At 39.9% G+C, this 22,249-nt stretch overlaps 1 protein-coding gene across 2 annotated transcripts in view; it reads right to left on the minus strand.

Annotated features, from left to right (window-relative positions):
* Positions 1-13,090: 13,090 nt before the first annotated feature.
* The window catches only part of Marchf11 (membrane associated ring-CH-type finger 11), a 99,500-nt gene continuing 90,341 nt past the window's right edge, over positions 13,091-22,249 (minus strand). Inside the window, exon 4 of one of the 2 annotated variants that reach the window (XM_032898688.1) lies at positions 13,091-13,577. In XM_032898688.1, the coding sequence (XP_032754579.1) occupies positions 13,255-13,577 (323 nt within the window). In that variant the 3' untranslated portion in view covers positions 13,091-13,254. The remainder of the gene's footprint in view (positions 13,578-22,249) is intronic. The other variant, XM_032898689.1, reaches the window with a different exon arrangement.

Consider the following 22,249-nt stretch of genomic DNA (forward strand, 5'->3'; position numbering starts at 1 on the left):
AACAAACATAGATACAATGGACTGAACCAGAACTCTACTTCCCAGCTTTGAAAGGCCCAGGTTTGAAAGGTAGCTAAATGCAAAAATAAGAATGCTCTGCTTTAGAAAGAAGAATGGCTAACCTAGCAAGAGGCTTGTCTGGTGAAGTTGAAGAGTAATTTAGGAAGCAGGAAAAAAATTTAGACAGGTAATCCTTTGAAAGATTAAGAAAAGGAAGTTAGCTTTTGAGAGTGAATCATTCAGTTAGTAGGTCCCAGTTTGTACAGTTAACAGAGAGGACAAAAGAGTTCCAAGCAGCTGATGATCTTCAGAGATGTTCCAAGCCTTTTGACTCCTCACTGTGGGGAAGGTGAGGTCATTTCTTGGCCATACACATAACTCCAAGTAATACTTGAAATCTCTATCACTCCAACTGTCACAAACCTCCCTCATTCATGTAACATAAGAACTACTAATAATAACTACAATGAAATGTATACCATAGATTAAATATTTAAATCAATTCTTTTAGTAATTTTTTTTAAAACTATGAAGTATATAATTATGATCTCCATTGTACAATAAGAAAAGAGAAGAGATGGATCAAATGCATTGAAAGCTTTCTTTTTAATAAATAATTTAAATATAACCTTAATTGTCAAAGAACTATATCACTTCCCCCTCCATTTCTGCCCTCAAGCCCTTCCCAGTGACCCTATTTCAAACTTCTATGTCCACTGTACTCTTAAATTGATACACTCATTTTACTTGATTATTATTGTTACATACATACATATATGTGTATGTATGTATATGTGTATAAGTGTTATATAATTTATATATACACATATCACAGCCCCACTCTAATATGTATATGTGTATGTATATCACACATATAGTATATAACGCATATATATCTTATATCCTATTGGGTCCATTTTTAGTGATGGTATATATATGGTTTCAAGATGACTACTCTGTATTGGAAAACCAATAAGGGGGCTCATCCCTGGGAGAGGATAGTTCTCCTCCTGAGCCATTAATTGTCTATCATTCATTGTCTATAGGTGAAACCCCTCAAGAAACCTGCCTGTCATGTTAACATGTCCATTGATAAGCCATTGTTCTAGTCTGTTTATGCAGCCATTCCTAAGAGAAATGAACATATTTGTGGTGAAAGGAGGAAGCTTATTCACTGCCAGTAAGAGTATAAACTGGTGAAGCCACCTTGGAAATTAGTGTGATGATTCTTCAAAAAGCCAAAAATATGTCTACCCTGTAACCCAGATGTATCACTCTTGGACAGATACTTCAAAGATACTATTACTGAGATTACTGTTCATGCATTTCATTACTCATCTATTAAACATACTGAGGAAACAGAAATAGCTTAGATGTCCAACTGATGAATGGATAGTGGAAATGTAGTATATCCATACAATGGAATATTAATCAGCTATTAAGGAAAAAGAATTGTTAAATTGACAGATAAATAGGTAGAGCTGGGAATAATCATTCTGAGTGAGGCAATCCAGATTCAGCAACACAAATGTCAGATCTTTCCTCTCATTTGTGGACACTATTTGAATCTTCAGATTCATGGAGTTCATTTGAAATACTCTTGGATGTCAGGAAATGACGACAGGGTCTTTATGACTGACCTTAAAAGTAGGAGAGATTAAAAATCAGTAGTTAGTGGGATTAATAGGTGATCTAGGGTGAGATTTGAGAGGGGAGGAGAAAGACAGGGTTTAGGAGGGAATAAAAGGAGAAATAAATGACTCTTAACTTCCTCAAAAAGTCATACAAAAACTTACCTTCTACTATATCCACATCCTAAAATATGTGTGTGTGGTATGAAATAAAAACTATGAATCCCACACTATTGCCAGTGGACAGGCCAGCCCCACACTTCCAAATTCCCACGGCTAGTTGGGGTGCACTTTTCGCAAACCCACGCTTTGCTGCCGTACCTTTCTCTCTGGAACCTAGTTGAGTTGCCGTGTGAAGGAAAACACCACACAAACTTAGTTTAGAATAAAGAGATAACACAATCACTGGGCACAGTAACTAGCATCCTAATTTGTAAACTATAAATTCCCCAGTAGCGGATCCCAACGGGCCTCCATTTTGGCCTTCATGCTCATTTCCTGTCAAAAAGACTTGTCTTTTCTCCTGCTTCCCCCTCCCCACCACGTCTCTAACCCAGAAGTCCCACCTACATGCTCAGTGATTGGCTTCTTGAAATCTTTATTCATTAGGGGAAGGTTCCACCACATGTGTATGTATATGCAATCTCAACAATATGACTACCCATTATAAGGAAGCCATGTAACAACTTTCTTTTCATATATTTGGTGGTAGTTAACATGTGGTAGTCACTAACCTGCATTTGCTTCACAATGACTGTTGTGCTGTGATCATGTTTGTTTTATCGTACTATATTTTGTTGCATGTTTTAAAATGAATGAATGAATGAATGAATGAATGAAACCCTAAAAAAGTATTTATAAGATCAAAAAAAAAAACAGATTCTGGGGGAAAAAACCCAATATAACTACCCAAATAAGACCAGAACAATAACAATTCCACTTGACATACCAGTATGGATGGGAGGCATGATGGGATCCCACCTGAAGATGACAAGCTACAAGTAAGTAATGACTCCTTCCTCATGAGTGACCGCCCCCTAATTGGTTACCCAATAACAAATGACCAGACCTAAATCATATGAGCAACACTAAACTGACCTAGTAGTATTTATGGATAATACACACACACACACACACACACACACACACACACACTCTTAGTCAGGGTTTAGTCCTGCACAAACATCATGATCATGAAGCAAGTTGGGGAGGGAAGGGTTTATTCAACTTACACTTCCACATTAATGTTCATCACCAAAGGAAGTCAGGACTGGAACTCAAGCAGGTCAGGAAGCAGGAGCTGATGCAGAGACCATGGAAGGATGTTGCTCATTGGCTTGCTTGCCCTGGCTTGCTCAGCTTGCTTTCTTATAGAACCCAGGACTACCAGCCAAGGGATGGCACCACTCACAATGGGCCCTCCCACCCTTGATCACTAATTGAGAAAATGCCTTGCAGCTGGATCTCATGGAGGAATTTCCTCAAGGGAGGGTCCTTTCTTTGTGATAACTCCAGCTTATGTCAAGTTGACACACAAAACCAGTCAGTACACACACACACACACACACACACACACACACACACACACACACACTGTGTATACACAGTATACATACATACGTATGTATATCAATGTATGTGTTAATACAACAACTGTAATTAAAGAAAAATAAGCCATTAATTTTGAGAGGTTACCAGGGGATCATGAGACAGTTTAGAGAGAGGAGAGAAATAGGGAAATGATGTAATTATATTTGTAGTTAAAATTTAAAAATGAAAGAATGAAATAGTGCTGTTTGTGGCTCATGGATGTCACTGGAGAATACTACTTTTTAAAGTAATGAGTCACACAGGGGTGTGGATGAGCCAGTCCTGAGAGTGTGAATGTGGGAGAGCTGAACCTGCCTCCTCCTGATGACAGCATCCCATCAGGTGGAGCACCCAGAGCAGTGCTGAAGAGCTCACCCTGGGGGTTCAGATAAGGGACTGACCCATTCTGGTCACTGACCCATTCTGCTAATACCAAGGCTCACATCCAGAGGTCTAAATTGGCTGACTTCAAAATCTATATCATCTACCTGCAAATGGTTTGGATTCATGAGAGGACCAGTCCTTCTGTTCCAAAGCCATGGGATCTCCATGACACAGGGCAAGAACAGGATAACCAAGAGTCCAGATGAGGATCCAATGTTAATGGTATCACAGAAGCCAGAGATCTGAAACCAGACTAATGACTCATTGCAATGAACATTTGCAAGTGAAGATGTGTGGACAGTGGGATATATTGTGGGGCACCTTGTTAACATACTACAGCTTCCATGATGACGTTTTCTATTTTGTTGTTGTTGTTGTTGTTGTTTGCGTATGTGTTTTATTTTGGGGTGAGGTTGCAAGGGCAAAGGGTGGGTTTGAAGGAATGGGGAGATAAGCAGGACTGAAGTACATGATGTGGAACTCACAAACAATCAGTGAAATGTTTTTAAAAAGTAATGAGCCACACACAGAGAAACAGCTATGACTCATCTTAAATTATATGTGAAATTAGGTTGGATCTCATAGAAATATTGAGTAGAAGAGTAATAATCTTTATAACATGGAGGAGGAGAGAGATGGGGGGATTGAGTAATGAGTCCTAAAGTACACTTTGGTGGGACAAGTAAGTCTAATATTCTACATCAGAGAGGTAATAATATTTGACAATTTCTTACACCATCCATAAAGTACTAGAAGAGACAAGTTTGAAGTTTTTCCCAAGTATGACAAAGTTTTAAGGGAATAGAAATAATCAAATCCATCAGTACGTAATATATACATACATCAGTCACTCTTCACCTCACAAACATGTAAAATTACTGTGTCAATTATAAAATTCATAAAGATAGTAGTAACAGTTTTTTGAATCTTGAGTATTGATGGAATATAATACTGTCAGCTTGAACTGAGTTCATAAAGCTCGGATAGAACCCAGACTTTCTGCACACCTCTAAACAGATCCAGAATTGATTCAAGGTGGCTCTAAAGAGTAAACAGGATGGATGAGAATTAGATTTGGCTCAATGACTGGAAGCACAAAGCACATGCCAGACATTTGGAGAATAAAACTTTGAGCACAATCCCAATCTTTTACTCTGAATGTGACATTTCTGCAGCTAGTGACAAATCGCTATCATCTTTCCTCTTTCCTTCAACTAAGAATCTCTATTTTTCTGGCCAAAACCATCTATAAAAGTGAATGTGATTAGAGCTAATGATTGTTTTTTTGTCCTATAGAATATTGTTATCTCACACTTCAGAGATTCATTTTCAAAAAAACTAGTCCTTGATTATATCCTGAGAGCAGTGTCTGAGATACACAGAACCTTCAAGTCCAGCCCCAGTGACAGTCACCGTTACTCACAGGTCTTCCAAGTTTGTGTGCATTGCAGACACAGACCAATTTACTTGAGTTTTAATAATGTACTTTCAAGCACTTCCACACATAGGTCCATAAACTCATTACATATGAAAGAAGCTTCTTCAGCTATAATTGAAAATAAGTGTTCTAAAATTAATTTCCTCAAACATAAAGGACTTGAGTCATAAGGTTCAAGAGAAAATTTAAACTTAACATCTTTTTTTACTGGATATTTTTTATGTACATTTCAAATGCTATTCCTTTTCCCAGATTTCCATCCATAAACCCACTATCCCCTCCCCCTTCTTCTATAAGGGTGTTTCCCCTCCCCACCCAACCACCTCCTCACTTCCTGCCTCCCTGCCCTCCCTGACATTCCGCTATGAACTTAGATCTTCCAGTGTCAGAATGAGATGGATCTAAATGATTTTTTGAGTGTTTGTTTTTAAAAGAATAGATGAGAAGGCCATTTTAACTTGAATGTCTGTCTGTAAATTTACTTTGTTTTTATTTGAAAGGACATTGATGCAAAGTGTTCATGTGCCCAACCATCTCCGGTGGAACAGATGTGGTTGAAGTATAATTTTCCTTGGTGAGAAACAAAAAATGCAGTTAGAATTCCATTCCTGTTAATTCTCTCAGATTCTAATAAACAACAAAGTTTGAATCAGTGAGCAACAGATACTGCACTTTCTCCTGGGCCTTTCATCTGCCATTTAGCATTTCCCTTGTCTCCATTTAGCATTTATGAGTCTTCCTACACTCATAAAGGGTGCTCCCCACTTTGATTGATGATGAGAAGGAACTACAGATGTTGATGCTTAATTTTTGAAATACTTTAAGAAGGTTTTTGCAAATTTTAAGGGTGATGACCTACAACTTGGAAAAATAATTTATTGAACTAGTAATTAATGGTTTTCCCCATTTCTAATTTCCCTGGGAAGATAAACAGCATAACAAAACACCTTTTCCCCATTCTTCAAGGCTATTCGTAAGTTTTTCAGAGGTAGGAAATATTTTGTTTGGTTTCAGGCCTATCTTTACTACTATACTTTTATTTCCCCTGATATTGACTATGCTGGAATAAGGTATGAAAAATCAAGTCAGTTGTGGGAGAATGGCCAGTCAAGTACATGGAAGTCCATGACAGCTGAGTTACTTTATAGGGCAGAGGAGTATTTAAAAGAACCACTTATTAAACTGAAAAGTGTGAGTCAAATCTCTCTCTCTCTCTCTCTCTCTCTCTCTCTCTCTCTCTCTCTCTCTCTGTGTGTGTGTGTGTGTGTGTGTGTGTGTGTGTGTACACTTTGCAATAGATAAACTTTAAATATAAAAGTATCAGGATAAAATATTATAACTCTTTGAGTTCATGCTTACATATAGTATTTTTATCATATTCACTAGGAACTTGTAGACAGACGTATCTTAATGTATTCTGAAAGGCTATGACTTTATTTTAGTCCTGAATCCCCTGAGGGTATTTATAACTTATATCCTATATGTTTTATTCCTTGTTTCTGAAATGATAGCAGTCAGAGTTTGTTGAGGTAACCAAGGGAGTTGTGGATGCTTGTAATGGTGGTGCTGGTGTTGCAGAAGGAGAGGAGGGGAGAAGAAAATAAAGATAACACAAGTGTGGAGCGGAAAGGATGTTGTAATAAAGATTACTCCGTCTGGCCAGTGGTAGATGCCTGTTCTTCAGTCTCCTAGTGAACAGATTATGCTGTTTTCTTTCTTTTTCAAATTGTCCACATAACTTCATTATTTTTAAGATGTGTGTTTAATGATATAATCAGGTTAATCAGGGACATTTTATTATATATTTCATAACCTACTCTAGGCAAGAATTTATGCTTAATCAAAACCATAGACATGTACATTTTGATCCCCTCATGAACTTAGTTCATGATATTAACTCTCACCTTGATGTTCTAGGCAATCCTTTATTTTACAGTCTCCCGCATTTTCTTTTCTTCAATTTATTTTTTAATTCCGATACTCTCCTCTGATCCCTACATGCCATGTCCTTTTTTCTAACAGATTCATTCATTAAGCCCCACCACCACCACCCTCAATTTAATCAGAACCCGTGTCATACCTTTCCTTATGGCATCATGGGAGCAACAGTAAACCTAATATAGCCCAGGTTCAGGGAGTTTGTGCTTTAGCAATAGAATATAGTAAGAAACAGATAGACATATATCATACCCAGTGACTAATGTTCTCCAAGGAAAGGAAAGCAGAGAGTGAGAGGATGGTGCCATTTTTACAGAGGTCTGAGAGGAGCTCGTGACAAGAAGCATGACATCATGCGGACACATGGGCTTCATCTGCATAGCACAGAACTCTACAGCAGAGATGCTCTTGACAGCCAGAAAACTCAGGCTGAGTGAGGAGAAAGGAGAGTGGGGATAAGGGAGAAGGTGCCACCAGGAGCAGGTCCTCATGGGATTTTGTAAGGACAGTGAATACCTTTCAGTGAGATGGGCTCTCATGAGAGAAATGTGTGTGATGGAAAGAGTAGTATGCTCAAATTCCATTCTGAAATGTCTCTGCTGTTCATTCTATTGGGGGAAAGAAGAGTATATTGTTTTCCTGAAACTGATATGAATGTCTCCTGAGAGGCTCTGCCAGAGCCTTACTGATACAGATGAGAATGCTTGCAGCTAACCATCTGACTGAGCTTTGGGATCTCAATGAAGGAGTTAGAGAAAAGACTGAAGGAGCTGAAGGGGTTTGCAACCCCATAGGAAGAAAAGCAATATCAACCAACCAGACCCCCAGAGCTCCCAGAGACTAAACCACAAACCAGTGAGTACCCATGGAGGGACCCATGACTCTATCTGCATATGTAGCAGAAGATGATATTGTCTGGCATCAATAGGAGAAATACTTGGTCCTGTGAAGGCTTGTTGCCTCAGTGTAGAGGAATTTCAGGGCATTGAGGTGGGAGTGGGAGCATCTTCATAGAAGCAGGGGGGGGTGGGACAAGGGGTAAAGGGGATAACATTTGAAAGGTAAATACATAAAATAGCCAATAAAATAAGTAAAAAAAAATAGTAGCAAAACCTGTGGGGCTTAAAACCTTACAAGTTCACTGTCTCAGTGCTGGAGGATACAAGTCCAAGCCACAGAATTACTGGGGCCTTATTTGCTCTAAATCACTCAGAGAGCATCCTTCCTTGACTCTTTCTGGTATGGGCTGTGAATAGTGCAAATGTTCTCTGGTTTGGAGGAACATCATTCCAGATTATGTCTCTATAATTATATGGAATAATTCTGTGTAAGTCTGCATATCTGCAAGGCTTCATGTACCAGACAAAGACATGGGTTCTGATATTGTGGGTTTTCCTTGTGAATTCTGTCTTCATTTTAACTAATAAGCTGTATTAAACACTATTTCCAAGCCCAGTCATATTTTGATGTCCTAGGTGATTATTCATTTTTGGAGGAAGTAGGTCAACCTGATACAATTGGCCTTGGGGAACTCTTGTAGCAGTCCCTATTAGAGATGATGGAAGCTTAGACCAGGAAGGGAGGTGGCATTCAGTGCTTAGACCTGAGGGAAATGTTAAATAAGCTGAGTGTTTGAATGTGGATACAAAGAAATGGAGCAACAAGAGATGGCATCAGATTTTTGGGGCCTGAACAACTAACTGCAGGAATGTTACAGGCAATGGGAAGAGGGGTCAGGGTTTTTGTTTGACGTGAGTGTCAGATGCATTGTTTCTTTTTTTTTCTTGGATTTTTAAAAATTTATTTAATTTCAAATATTCCTTTTTCTGGTTTCCTGTCCATAAACCCCCTATTCCAACCCCCTTCTTCTATAAGGGTATGTCCCCACCCATCCACCCACCTCCCGCTCTGACTTTCCCCCTACACTGGGGGTCCAGCCTTGGCAGGGCAAGGGCTTCTCCTCCCACTGGTGCCCAACAAGGCCGTCCTCTGGTACATATGCAGCTGGAGCCATGGGTCTGTCCATGTATAGTCTTTGGACGGTGGTTAAGTCCCTGGGAGCTCTGGTTGGTTGGCATTGTTCTTATGGAGTTGCAAACCCCTTCAGCTCCTTTGATTCTTTCTCTAACTCCTCCAATGGAGACCCCATTCTCAGTTCAAAGATAGATGCCTTATTTCTTACCGCATGCAAGAAATTTGTGCAAGATCAATCCAGACAAAGTCCAGCCCAGATGATGTAAGGAGACATGAAATCCACCTTTAGCTGAGGAGCTACTGGCATTTGATGCCCCCTAGGAAAGGCAGAGTCGGTTCTCTTCAGGGATGCAGCCCCTGGGAGGCTAACCATGTTCCAGTAGATGGCCCTCCATATGTGCACATCCAGGCAGCACTAAGCAGAATCAGTGGGGATTTTAAAAAATGATCATATGAAGTTTGGATGGAATAGTGGTGTGAGGAGTAGGGGAGAGATCAAAGGAGAAGAAATGAGGGTAGATTTAATCAAAATACATAAAATTCTTAAGAAAGTACTTAATAACAGACTAAAGAAGAGAAAAGAAAATGGGAGACATTGGGTGAAGGAACTTTGATCTGCTTTCATGAAGCTGTGTTTTGTCTCTACTTTTGCCTCCTATTGCAATTGAAGCTCAAGTGCACACAGAAGGTCCTTTCCTCCTGGCCCTCTATACGGAGACTATAAGGAGCACCTGCATAAGGTTCTGCAGTCTTAGTTTCTCAGTCACACTGTAGGTATTCCAGCTCCTTTCCTAAACTACTTACACAAGCTTACAGTGATCTCATCTGAAGCAGAGAAAGAGACAAAAGGAACATAGGGAGGGGAACAACAGGAGAAGCAGGTGGTAGCCCAGCCTTAAGAAAACAGCTGCCTTCTGCTCAGCACAGTAGTTCATGGTTAGTCTAGCGGCTTTTCTTTCACCTGAAATTTTACCGGAATCCCTTTCTGCTCAAAGCACCGAGGCTCTGCTTACTGCTAACCTTTGTGGATGCGTCTCTGTTCTTCATCTTAAGTTTTAGTCATATTTGGTAACTCTTGAGGTCTTCCATTCAGAAGTAGCTCTCCCCCACCCTCTCCCTTTAAACATTTATATTCTTAGTTTTTCTCCTGACTCTGTGGGTTCCTCCTTCCCTCCCTACCTCCCCTCCATCGCCTCCTTCCCCTTCCATTCCCTATTCCCAACCCCACCCCATCTTCCAGAGTGTTACTAATGAGAGAACATAAGGCCTGTGTGAGACAGAAAGTTTACCAATGAGTTATAATTCAATCTGTATTCTAGTAGATATTTAGTTGGTATAATATAAAGAATAAAAAATTAAATTTTTATTAAAAGAAATATCAGATGACAAAATATAATTACTCTGAAGAATTTGAGGGCCTCTTAATAATGAAGAAGCCATCTTCTATTTCATGAGACTACAAGCTGCTTTCCTTTCCTGAATTCTGGTTTTGATGTCTCCTGAAAAGAGAGGAAGGAAACACGGCTGGCCTATATGGTGCTCTGTCACCTCTGTTGTCTTATACCCCTTACTGCCTTACTGCAGTGGATTCAGAGAGGACACTAGTGCCCCAGAATTTGTCTTGCCAAGTGTTATTTTTTGTTCATTCATCCTTGTGGCATTCAGTCCCATACTCTTAGTTACCTGTGTAAGGAGGGACCATGTTTGACATGCACCCTGCAATCCCGTTCATACAGTACACCTGCTTTTGTAACATGTCCTCTTCTTCCTAGAGTGTTCCCTTCACCTCCCTTCTAATTTTCGGATGTCTGCTGAGGCCTCAGGGGCCAGGTTTTACGTTATCTCAGTGACAACCTCTCCTGGTGCCTCATGGGCAACTCTTCCACCTTCCTGCCCCTCAGGGCTGCCACCTCACACCTGGAACTCCTCATGTGTGGTGCAGGACCAAAGATGCTCTCCTGTCCAGATGCCTCAGCTCATGCTACTAACGGTGCCCGGTACTTACAAGCGCATTTAAAGAAGTTCATGCTACAAATTAGACGTTCAAAAGAGACAACTTGCTTACAGTCTCTGGGTTTTTATCATTCTAGAAGTGATTTTGAAAATAATAATTTAAAGCATTTCCAATTCATTTCCTAATTATAAATATTTTTGGCATTGAAGATTTAGTTTGAATTATGGTGTTGAAATTGAAAAGTTGTTTCTGTCATAATAATCTGTGAGATGATATTGAGAGTTTTAAGGTTTTTGTCTTAAAACTGAGTTTAAATCTCTCTTTACACACACAAACTCACTCACACACACACACACACACTCACACACACACACACCACATTTTTTCTATGAAATTATTTCATGGGTGATACATTTATTGTGTGGAAATTCTGATAATTTTCTTATTCCAACATTAATTTGGCTCATGCATGTGTGCGCATGTATGCATGCATGTATATACATATATGTATGTATGTATGTATGTATATGTGTGGGTGGGTGGGTGTATATATGAGCATATTTGTGTGTGTGTGGGATCATTAGAGACGGTAAGGGTTAGACATAGAAAGCAGACAATGATTCATGGCAGGGCTGTCAGGCTTGCCATGGCACTAGGTACTCTCATCATCACAAATCTCCCTCCTGTACTCCACAAACATATTGCAGAGAATTTCTTATCCCAGGGTCCTTTTTCTGCAAGGGTGTTGATACAAATTCACAGATAAACACTGCCTTAAAGGCCTTGCTGTATGCTGGAGCACTGTTAGGTTGAAGAACTATTGATGAAGTCTTAGTAACACATTGCTCTATATTGGGATACCAACAGTAACCAAAATTGTTCCCCATTAGATGGTGTGCTCTTAAACTGACCAGGAGCCTCTCCTAGAACTATACCATGTAGCATCTGACTAAAACAAACAACCTCCTTTTGAAATAGAATTCTGATAACTTCTCTCCCTGGCTCTGCCTCTAAATAGATAGAGTCCTCCATAGATAGCTTTGTGATTCATTCTTCACATTTCTATAAACTGTCCACTTTTCATTGTTTGTGACGCAGAATTGTAACTGGAAAAATAGAGTTTCCAGAATGAAGAGAATTTTCCATGGAGTGATCACAGTCATACTTGTAAATACAAACAGTGATGTTGTCAATGACACCAACATTAATTTTAGAAAATAGAATACAGAATGCTTTGTTTCATAAGCCTTTAGATCCGTAAACTTAAACTTATTACCAGCAGGCATGGAGACTCATTTCTAAGCATGCCTGCCTACATCCTTGTACATTGCATTATTGCCCTGCAATGTGTGTCAATCATTTCATTACAAAGATGAATTATAGATAATTGTCAGCTACCATTAGTTAGAACCTGTTTCTGAGAAGCCAAAAGCTCAATTTTTCTTCTTTTCAAAGAAAAAAAATCTAGTCTATCCAGAGGAACAGAAAGATCTGCACTGCTTGTAGGTTAAGATATTCCTCAGAATTTCATTCAGTGGAGTAGCATTTAGGCTATTAAGAAAGTGTATATGCTTTTTATAAGAGAAAAATCTGATTAAGATAATTCAAGACACTAAGTAATGATGATAGCATATTAGGCTGTGCCAATGTGAAGAGGCTGTTTTTTGTGTCTCTGTGATTATAGCACCTGAAGCATTTGGTGAATTCGCCTTTTCAGGGCTCGATGTACTAGGGCTGTCTACCTAACATGGAGAGGAAACTAACCATTTTAATCATGCCCTTATTCCCCCTTGACACTCTCTGTGCTCATCCAGAAGTTGAAAAGCAAGCCATAATGCCTAGAGTTTGTAGTCCTTGAGGCAGATATTTGTTGTTACAAGTTTTCTAACTGAGAGGTGTGGGTAGAAGCCCCAAGAAGTTTTGTGGAGTATATGTAGGCAGTGGCTCTGTAGAACCTGCCTGCAGCATTCTGAACTGACCCATTTTGCTGTGCCTGAAATGCACATGAAGCAAAAATGTTGATACACATATATTTAAAATAAGCAAGAAAAATACTTTAGGTCTTAATGATTTTTTTCATTATTCCTTTGACCATGTAGAGTTAAATGACACATATGACAATTTCAGTAAGTAACTAAATTGAAAAAAATGTGACAGGTCACAAAGCAAACAAGGAGCCTCTTTTTTTTTTCAGAAAAATGTATTTGCAATTCAAATGTTCATATAAAAAGCATAGATTTTAAAAAGTTCATGGATGTACAATTAGAAGTGCTATGGTTTTGCCATTCATTGCAATTACATTCCGAAATGTGCAGGGTTCCACACTCTGCTGCCGTGTACATCTGTCACACAGACGTCACTCTCATCACTACCTCACCGGAGCCATTGTCTTCCGAAACATCTTCATGGGCCCTCATCCGATTGAATAGATGTAATAGCACATAGCCACACTGAAACCGTGGTGAGGTCAGTTGCGTTGGGTGGACCAAGTTCCTGTTCCTCAGAGCTGACAATGGTAACCACAAAGTCCTACTTGTGGATGACTCTCCTCGGCTGCTTTCTTCAATGTCTGTGGCTTTGTCATAATTTAATACATCCCAGTGCAAGTTAACAGCTCGCCATCGCTTAAACACTCTGTAAACTGCAGCTCCTTCATGGACAATGAGGCCTAAAATTCAAAGAAACAAAATGACTGTTGATAGTTTGAAGTTAAAAACACTGTCTTGCATAAAGGTCAGGCATTTAAGACACGGCCTCATCTCTCTCCATCCCTCATCATTATCAGAGAACACAGGATTCTGACTAATAAGGTGGCTACTGGCGAACTACTCCATGTTAGGTAGAAGTGCTCATTTTTGAAAAATAATTGATTAGCCTGTGAAGAGGTTGGCTGTCATGGATGTAATCCATCATCTGTCTCACAGTATACCCTCAAGTGTCTGCATTGTTTTCAATCACTAGCTTCATTTTTAAACTTGACATTGTGCCAACTGTATACCATGCAGGATGGTGAGAACTAAGACTGAGTCAACAATCTAAGAGGTAGATAATAGGATCACCATTTCCACTGCTCTTAAAGTAATAGTAAAACAAAAGCTGACACACAGTAGATAGAAAAAGATTTCTCTTACTTCCAGCAACACAGACTTAGTAAACACCTTTACTCCTTGATAACATTGTATATATTACCTCATTTAACTCCCACCACAGCTTTGTGAAGTAAATATTTTTTTCATTTTACAAACGAGAAGGCCAAGCTATGAAGATGTTGTAAAGAACTCATTGGAACACAAGAGCTGGAAGTGACAGAGTCAGGAGCCAAACCCAAGCAGGCTGGCTGCAGGGTCCTTGTTCTGAATCTGATAGTCACATTGCTCTGAAGCAAACTCTCAGGGAAATAATCAGAAACTCAGGGACCGTAAACTTCTGAATGGTCAACAGATGTGACAGGGCAGCGTAGAGCCATCATCACTGCAGATACCATGCCCACCGAACAGCTTACATTTTCCATGGGTTTGCATGTCAGCATGTGCTCCAGGAGATTGTAACCCTGTGACTTGCACAGAAGTAAAAGGAGACCCTGGAGGAGACAACCCTTCCAATGAACAAGGGGGTCTGTGTGTTTGACCTCCAAGAGGACTAAATGGCATTGGAAGTCAGGCAGCAGATTGGCCAAGGAAGAGTCATTTAATCGGGTGTTGTATGACATGGGAGTGGTGCACACCTGTCAGTGATGATGGGTTTGAGGATGAACACCTCCTCTTCACAACACTTGAACTCCCTGGGACCCATCTGCCCCAAAACGCAGGGAAATGTGATTAAAAGTGCTTACTGCAAAATTACCACAAGCAATCTGAACTTCTATCCTTAAAAGAGTGGGTGATTAGAGAATGTAGATCTGGTGGACAACAGCAGTGACATAAAAGAACAAAGGCTTATGAATTACCATGGATTCAAAATAAAAATCTCAAAGCCAGTGTGGAGAGAGGTGAAAGTTTCTCAAGGGCATGATGAAATGAAAAATACTGTACATTTTTTAGTACAAATAATTGATTGATGTATAAAATGGTGAAAAGAATACCTTCTAAGTTTCAATAGTACGGAGAGAGTGGAGAAATGAGCCTAGTTGGGGAAGGGGGTGGTAATAAATGTGCTTTGAATTATAATTCAAGTAAGGGATATAGGGATGGAGATAGTCAGCTATCATTCTCTATATGATTTTTTTTGCACCAAAGAAATTCAAATTTCCTAAGATGAGATAACAGATAATTTATTAGTAATCTAGTGTATTACAAACTGAAAACTTTGGGAAAAACAAAGAGGTTGCTACTCTAACCTTTAAAAGAAGTCATAAGTAGACTATAAAAGGAAAAAAATGAGTTTTCACAGAAGGAAAAATGGTGGGGATTGTAGTAACAGGAAGGAGTACAGCCAACCCAATGATTTTGATGCTGAAAGAACAAGTAATTAAAAGGGTACTTATTTACCAGCAGCTCAGTGCGGGAGGGTTGGGAGCCTGCCTATGCCGAGAACATTGCCCTTTCTTCTCTCCCTTCTTTTCTCCCATCTTTCCTCTCCTTCCCTTCCTTCCTTCTGTTTTGTCTTCCTTTCTTCCTTGTTCCTTCCCTCCCTTTTATACGTTCATCAGCTAAAACAATGCCAAGCAGGAGATGAGTATCTTTTCCTTGAAAAAAGAGGTCAGAATTTTGTCTATTTACACTACCTGCTTAGCTGAAGATAAGTTTCTTGTATATGTGACTTAACAGCTTGCAGAGATGTTTACCAGTCTGCTAAAAACATGTAGGACCTGGTTAAATAAACATGTCTTTGAGGCCAAGTCTTCTATGTCTCAAAATAAAACCAGAGAAATGTGCTCTGTCAATCACGACAGTAGCATAAAATCAGTGTTGAAGCTCTTTTTCACAAAGGAAAGAAGGGGGTTGATCCAACTGACCAGTCGTTTATAGGGAGCTACAGAATTATAAGTCAAGATGACTAGGTTTTAATTGCTGCTTCTATTATTAAGCTTTCAGAATTCATCAAGGCCAGTGATTTAGTGTTTCTTTTTCTTACTTAAAATGCAATTTTTGCATTGGGAAGGAGAGTTTGGATATAAATCGTAATTCCTCAACCCTGAGACACTAGGATTTCCTCTGCGATGGGAAGGATATAAATATAAGACATTACTATTAATTACAAAATCAATAGTGAGTTTATGTGATGTGAGAGCCCATTTGCACTGATCAAAAAGCAATTTCAGTCCAAGGTAGGCTCATTGGGAGTGAGTACAGTGGTGATGATGGTTGTGTGATGGCTTCATCACAGAAAACTACTCAAATTTCAGCCTTTTTTTTTCCCCATTAAACTTCTTCCAAAGGCCAGAAGTCAGATCATTTACTAGAGGGAATGGCCACTTTCTAGGAAATATTTTTTTAGGATCACTTCCTCAAAATTACCATTCCCCACCCAATGTGGAGAAATAGGTCATACAATCCCAGTTTTCAGAAGACACACTCTTGATGTCTCTCCACCTCCATGGGCTGCTGCTTATCAATTGCACTGAGTCATGAATAATGCATAGATTTTGTTTTATTCCCCCATGAGCTTTCAGAGTTACCCCTTGCCTTCTGAAGGCTAAATTTTCCTAAACAGACTATATCCTATGCTACCCACAAGGCACGTTCCCTCTCTTCTTCAATTTCAATGAAGCTGTGGAAAATGCCGCTTGAGCTGGTGGCTACAAGAAAACATGACCACCACAAACTTAAACCAAGACTTAGGAGTCATCCAAATCTAGCTCACTGTGCTGAAAAGCCAAACTTTAAAGAACTGTATCAGTGGTACAACTTTATGATATTTCAGGCCTCAAAAAAAGAAGCTTGAATTTATGTTTCACTTGAGCCATTAACTTTGCAGGGAAATACTGTGATAATTTTTATAAAACATATATATTAATTATTTTAATATACTTGTTATATTCAATGCTATGGATGCCAACAGAGTATGAGAACTGAATGTGGTAGGCCTATAGTTTTGTTCTTGATAATATATTTAGTTGAAATATTATTGAAATGCAAGGAAACATATTTTGTTAAGGAATCATCTTGACACACACAGATTTTGGGTTAACTGACATAAAAAATTATGTAAAATCAATCCCAAATTTTAAAATATTATGTTACTTGCAATTGTCTTGGAAACAGAGTGTAAGAGATGAAGGAGATTATCAAGGTCCATGTATTCATATGGTCATATGTCTGGCCATGTGCGCATGCAATATGCACTTGCATGCACACGCACATGTACACACACACACACACACACACACGCCACATTTTTTACTTCTAATTTCACACCCCAAGTGTTACTTTCATACCCAAAGTATTTTAACTAACAAGAATTGGGCTAGGGATATATTTCAGTGGAAAAACACTAGCCTAAGTATGCTGCCATGAGCTGGGTTCAGTACCTAATACCACACAGCAGAGAGAGAGGAAGGAATGGATGGAGAAATGCTTTTAAGTTTTATAATCAAACAAATTTTATCTAATATTACCTACAGCCCTCTTGGCTAAACATTTATCTTTCTCTGTCCCTCCCTCCTTCATGCCTCCTTCTTTCCCACTGCCCACATCCAGGTAAGGCAGTGTGATGGAATAACTGTGCCTCTGAACACAACACCATGATCTAAAAACCTTCAATACAACACATGAGCCATCATGGAACATTCCAAACCAGAATCGTAGTAGTCAAACACCCATGTCCCTGCATACACCAATCTACTTCATGGAAAAACAGATTTCAGAGTCTTTTTGGAAGGCAATATCATGAGCTGGGAAGACTTTGCCTAGCTATTGGACAAGTTATACTCATCTCTCCTTTCTCAGGAAGTTCAGCCATCAAAAAGAGAAATCCCTGTGCACTGCCCTGCTCTGCTCAACCCAAATGTCCTTGGGAAAGGTTGGGAAGTGCAGCAGAGACCTGGCCCAAGAAAATTTTGATTGAAATTCCCTAAAATTTCTAGTTTCAAATTCTCTTTTTTTTTCCTGGCCAAGATGTCACCACCCCAGTACGTGTGGGTGTGCACATGAACACTTGCAAGCACGAGTATGGGTTCAAATGCTGTAAGTGGCAAAAATGGGGTGGGGCCTGCAGCCGTCTGTCCCAGGTCCTCTGTGTACTTGCTATAGCTTTCAGCTCTTGGGACTATTTTTTCCTGTTGTGTGCTCCCTTGTTCTGTTGCCTTGTCCAGTGCGAGGGCTTTTGCAATGTGTGTGTGTGTGTGTGTGTGTGTGTGTGTGTGTGTGTGTGTGTGTGTTTGGTGGTTTGTGTCTCTTGGAAGGGAGATGGAAGGGGAAGGAATCTGGGGAAAAGTTAAGTTGTCGGATCTGGGCAGAGAGGAGAAAGGGGAAACTGTGGTTGACATGTATTATATGTGAGAAGAACAAAAACAAAAACAAGCAGCCAAACAAATAGAACCCACAAAAAACAAAACAAAACAAAACCAGGTATGACAACCTGAAGAGTCGGTGGCTCTAAAAGCAGCCTAAAGCTTTGATCTGTCTATTCCTTATTTGGTAGAGCAGTTTGGAGTCAATGGCTCTAGTTGGCCTTGCTTCTGATGCCTTTATTTTTGGCAGGAGTTAGTGTTGTTGTTCTAGAAGGATCACGTGCAAAATGGTAAGATTGAACTATGCATGAAGAATAAAAATACTCAAAATGAAACTGTAGTCCACTATATCCTTGATGGTGATAAACTTGGCTAAAATTCTGTGCAAGGCTGGAGTGGTGCTTAGTGGGTAGAATGCTTGGTGTAGACACCAGACTACCTGAGTTCAATCCTCAGAGCCCACTTAAAAGTGGAAAGGGATGTCCTCTGACCTTTGAAGGTGCACTGTGCTATGCTCATCCTTGTGTCCACCCTTATTCATGACAATAAAAAAGTGCAAAGTGTCATGAAGTGCATTTGCTCTCCTAGCGCTGTTTCCCAAGTCATGCTCCCAGTGCTTAGAGAAACCTGGAAGCCATTGCTAAAAAGGCATCTCCTTGTTGAGTATTGTTCGAAAGTATCTTGAAGCAATAACAGTAAGTCAGTTACTTATCTATGGTCTACAACATTTCTGTTGTTGAACAGAACTATGCATGAAGGCTAAAAACATAAAAATGCAAAATAGCCAGATGCCAGAAGTTAAATGAAGTCAAACAATATATACACCATCACAAAATACTTATTTTAAATTGATGTCAAATTAGGGCTCTGTAAACCACAATGTGCTAATCATAAGTGGGTGTTTTGTGATGTCCAGACATAAATAAATTATATAAAGAAATAGTCAATATAAAACACATGTTTATCTACAAAAGATGTGCTGATTTTCCCATTGTAGAATATGAATGATAGAGACCTTTACTTCTCTCAGAATTATCTACAGCTGATTTAAGAGTGTGGTGCTGGTTCTAATAACCAATAGCAGGCATAGATCCACCATTACCCCTCTTAGGAGACCCTGTAGGAGAAAATTGATAACTACAAAGAATTCTGCCATGATAAAAAAAAAGGCCTTGGCATAGACACTGGCTAATTTTTAGATACTGCTGTTACAAAAAGTACCACACCCTTAATGCGGATCATTGTGTACATCAAGAAGTGAACATTACACTATCAGAGTGATAGTGCAATAGTGATGGATGAAGGATTGATGAAGCTCCTTGGAGTCCACTACATAAAGCTCATGTCTGTTCTATGGCACTGCCTACATCTTCTGTAAGATCTTTGTTCTTTAGGTGGATGGGAGGAGCCCTGCAGGCTGGATCTCCAAGGCTGATCACACCAGATTGTGAAGCCCACCTTGATGCAGAAGTCACCTTCCACTAGCTGACCTGAGTGAAGCAGACCCTTTTCCAAAAAGATGCAGGTTATACTTATTCTAGTCCACCCATCACTGTTCCAGAAAATGAGCATTGCCTGCTTTGTCTGCTTAGCAAACATGGATCTTTGAAGGCCAGATTCTTCCATTTCCTTATTAAACACAATCTGTCAGCTGCTCTTCCCTTCCTATCATCTTCAGCTCCCATAGGACAGATCTATACTGTTAATCTCGTGTACTATAATATCTTGTATAAACACTGTGGCTCCTAATCTGCTGTGTGTTCCTAGCCTGTCTGAGCCCTGTCTTCTTTTCCCTTTAGGTGGATGTTAATCCTACTCCATTTCCTGACATATGGTAAAAACTCAGTCCTTGCTGAATTCCAGAGAACGGGAAAAAAAAAAGAAAAGCAGGCACCAGTGGGATCTCCAGAATGCCTGACAAGCACGGACTAAATTTGTGTGCTTAAAACCTTGACTATAGTTCTTTCAAACATTAAAGTAATATTTTAAAACATTGGCAGAGGAATTCAAGTGTGTGATTCAAAACTAGATTGGAAAAAGCTTAAGGGGTCATCATTGCCCATATTCTATGACAGTAGGCTTTGCCCTCAAGGAAAATGGGGCGTGAACAGAGGGATCACTGGTGGCAAAAGAGTCACATGGGATTTGTATTGACCAGAAACTGTACACACTCTTCCTCCTTCCTCCTGTCAACCTGGTCACCAATACTTGGCTGATTCAAAACACTTATGAACCCAGATGCTTATAAATGACTGTGCCAGGACTAGAGCCCCAGGAAAGTATGGCTTCCTCTCTGTTGTTTCTAAGAAAAAGACAGAGAATGAAAAGCAAGCTGCCTATTCATCTCAACCTTGCAGTCTGAGAAGTCAATTCATTCATCAATTGTTTTTATTATTACATTTGAAGGAATGGTCATGGTCACATTCCCTTGAGTGACAAATGCATCTCAAAATAGTACAAAGCCAGGAAATGCCCAAAGTTCTCGGGATCGGTCTGTGGGTTTGAGAAGCACAGAGAGCTGCTTTTTCTGTGTCTTTCTGAATGAGGACAATAGAGTCTGCTTGCAAGAGTTCGGCCTCATCATCATGTGGTCTAATTTCTTCTTTCTCTTTCTAAGCTGATTTATCTTCTTTCATGATCTTGTCATAGTTTACGATACCACAGGACACATTTGGGTCTCTCTAAAGTTGGATCTTCATTCTTTCTTCTGACTTCCAACAAGCATCTCTCCTTACTAGCTGTCTATGTCCTAATAGACCATGCAAGGAACAATATCTTTCTCAAGTCCACATCCCCTTTAGATTGCACCATTTTTAATTGCATCCTCTGTCAGGCAAGACTTAGGAATGTATGTTTCGAGCCCTCTTGTGGCCCTCTTCACGATGCTGCAGTGTTTGTCATCTCTGTGTGTCTCCACTCTGCCACATCTGCTTTGCTCTCCTTACCTGGAAAGATTGCTGGTTGGACCACACAATCCCCTCTCTTCCTTTGCTTACCTTTCCTACTCTAGCCATGATAGTCCACCCTTTCCATCTCCCTGTGTTCCTCAAACTTCAGCTCATCTTGCCCAAATCATTTTCCTTGTAGATGCTGGTCTCAGCTACCACATAGAAATCTCTACCTCCAATGTGGCAGACTCTTTTTTTTTTTTTGGTTTTTTTTTTTTTAGTTGGGGACCTAACCCCGGGCCTTCGGCTTCCTGGGCACCGGCTCTCCCCCTGTGCAAAATCCCCAACCCCACCAGTGGGAGACTCTTAATTCCAGCTGCTTGCTGGCCTCATTCCCTAGGATTCCCCCAGAAATTCTAATAATGATCAAGAAGAATCCATGATCTTTCTCTCCTTTAACCATCTTCTGATGCCCCACCCTTCCGGGAAATAACATCAGCCTCTATGAGTCCCTGAGAGGCTCTACCTAAATCCACAACTGCAATCGCTTCCAACTGGCTCCACAGTGATCACTGGGTCATCCGATGTATCCCTTTCCATTATGGCAGCTTTCCACCAGACCTAAGAATCCCTATTCACTTGCTTAGGTAATTGCAATATCTTTATTAGCTTTCTCCTATATGACGGCCCTTCCTTCATGCCTATGATTATCAATGATATGTCTTCAGTATCAGGATGTTCAACTATATGCATTAAATTGTCTTAGGGTCTCCTCATCTCCTGGGTTTAGAGGCTAGTGTAGTCTGTATATCAAGTTCCTGTCCAGCCAGGGCTATATAATGAAGTGCCAGGAAGAAAGAAAGAAAGAAAGAAAGAAAGAAAGAAAGAAAGAAAGAAAGAAAGAAAGAAAGAGAGAGAGAGAGAGAAAGAAAGAGAGAGAGAAAGAAAGAAAAAAGAGGGAAGAGGGAGAGGAGGAGGAGGATGGGAGGAAGAGAGGAAGGAAGGAGAGAGAGAGAGAGAGAGAGGAAGGGATGAAGGGATGGAATGAAGAGGTATGAACTA

The sequence above is a fragment of the Rattus rattus genome, chromosome 3 (genome assembly GCF_011064425.1).
Source record: "Rattus rattus isolate New Zealand chromosome 3, Rrattus_CSIRO_v1, whole genome shotgun sequence".
NCBI classification, from domain to species: Eukaryota; Metazoa; Chordata; class Mammalia; order Rodentia; family Muridae; genus Rattus; species Rattus rattus.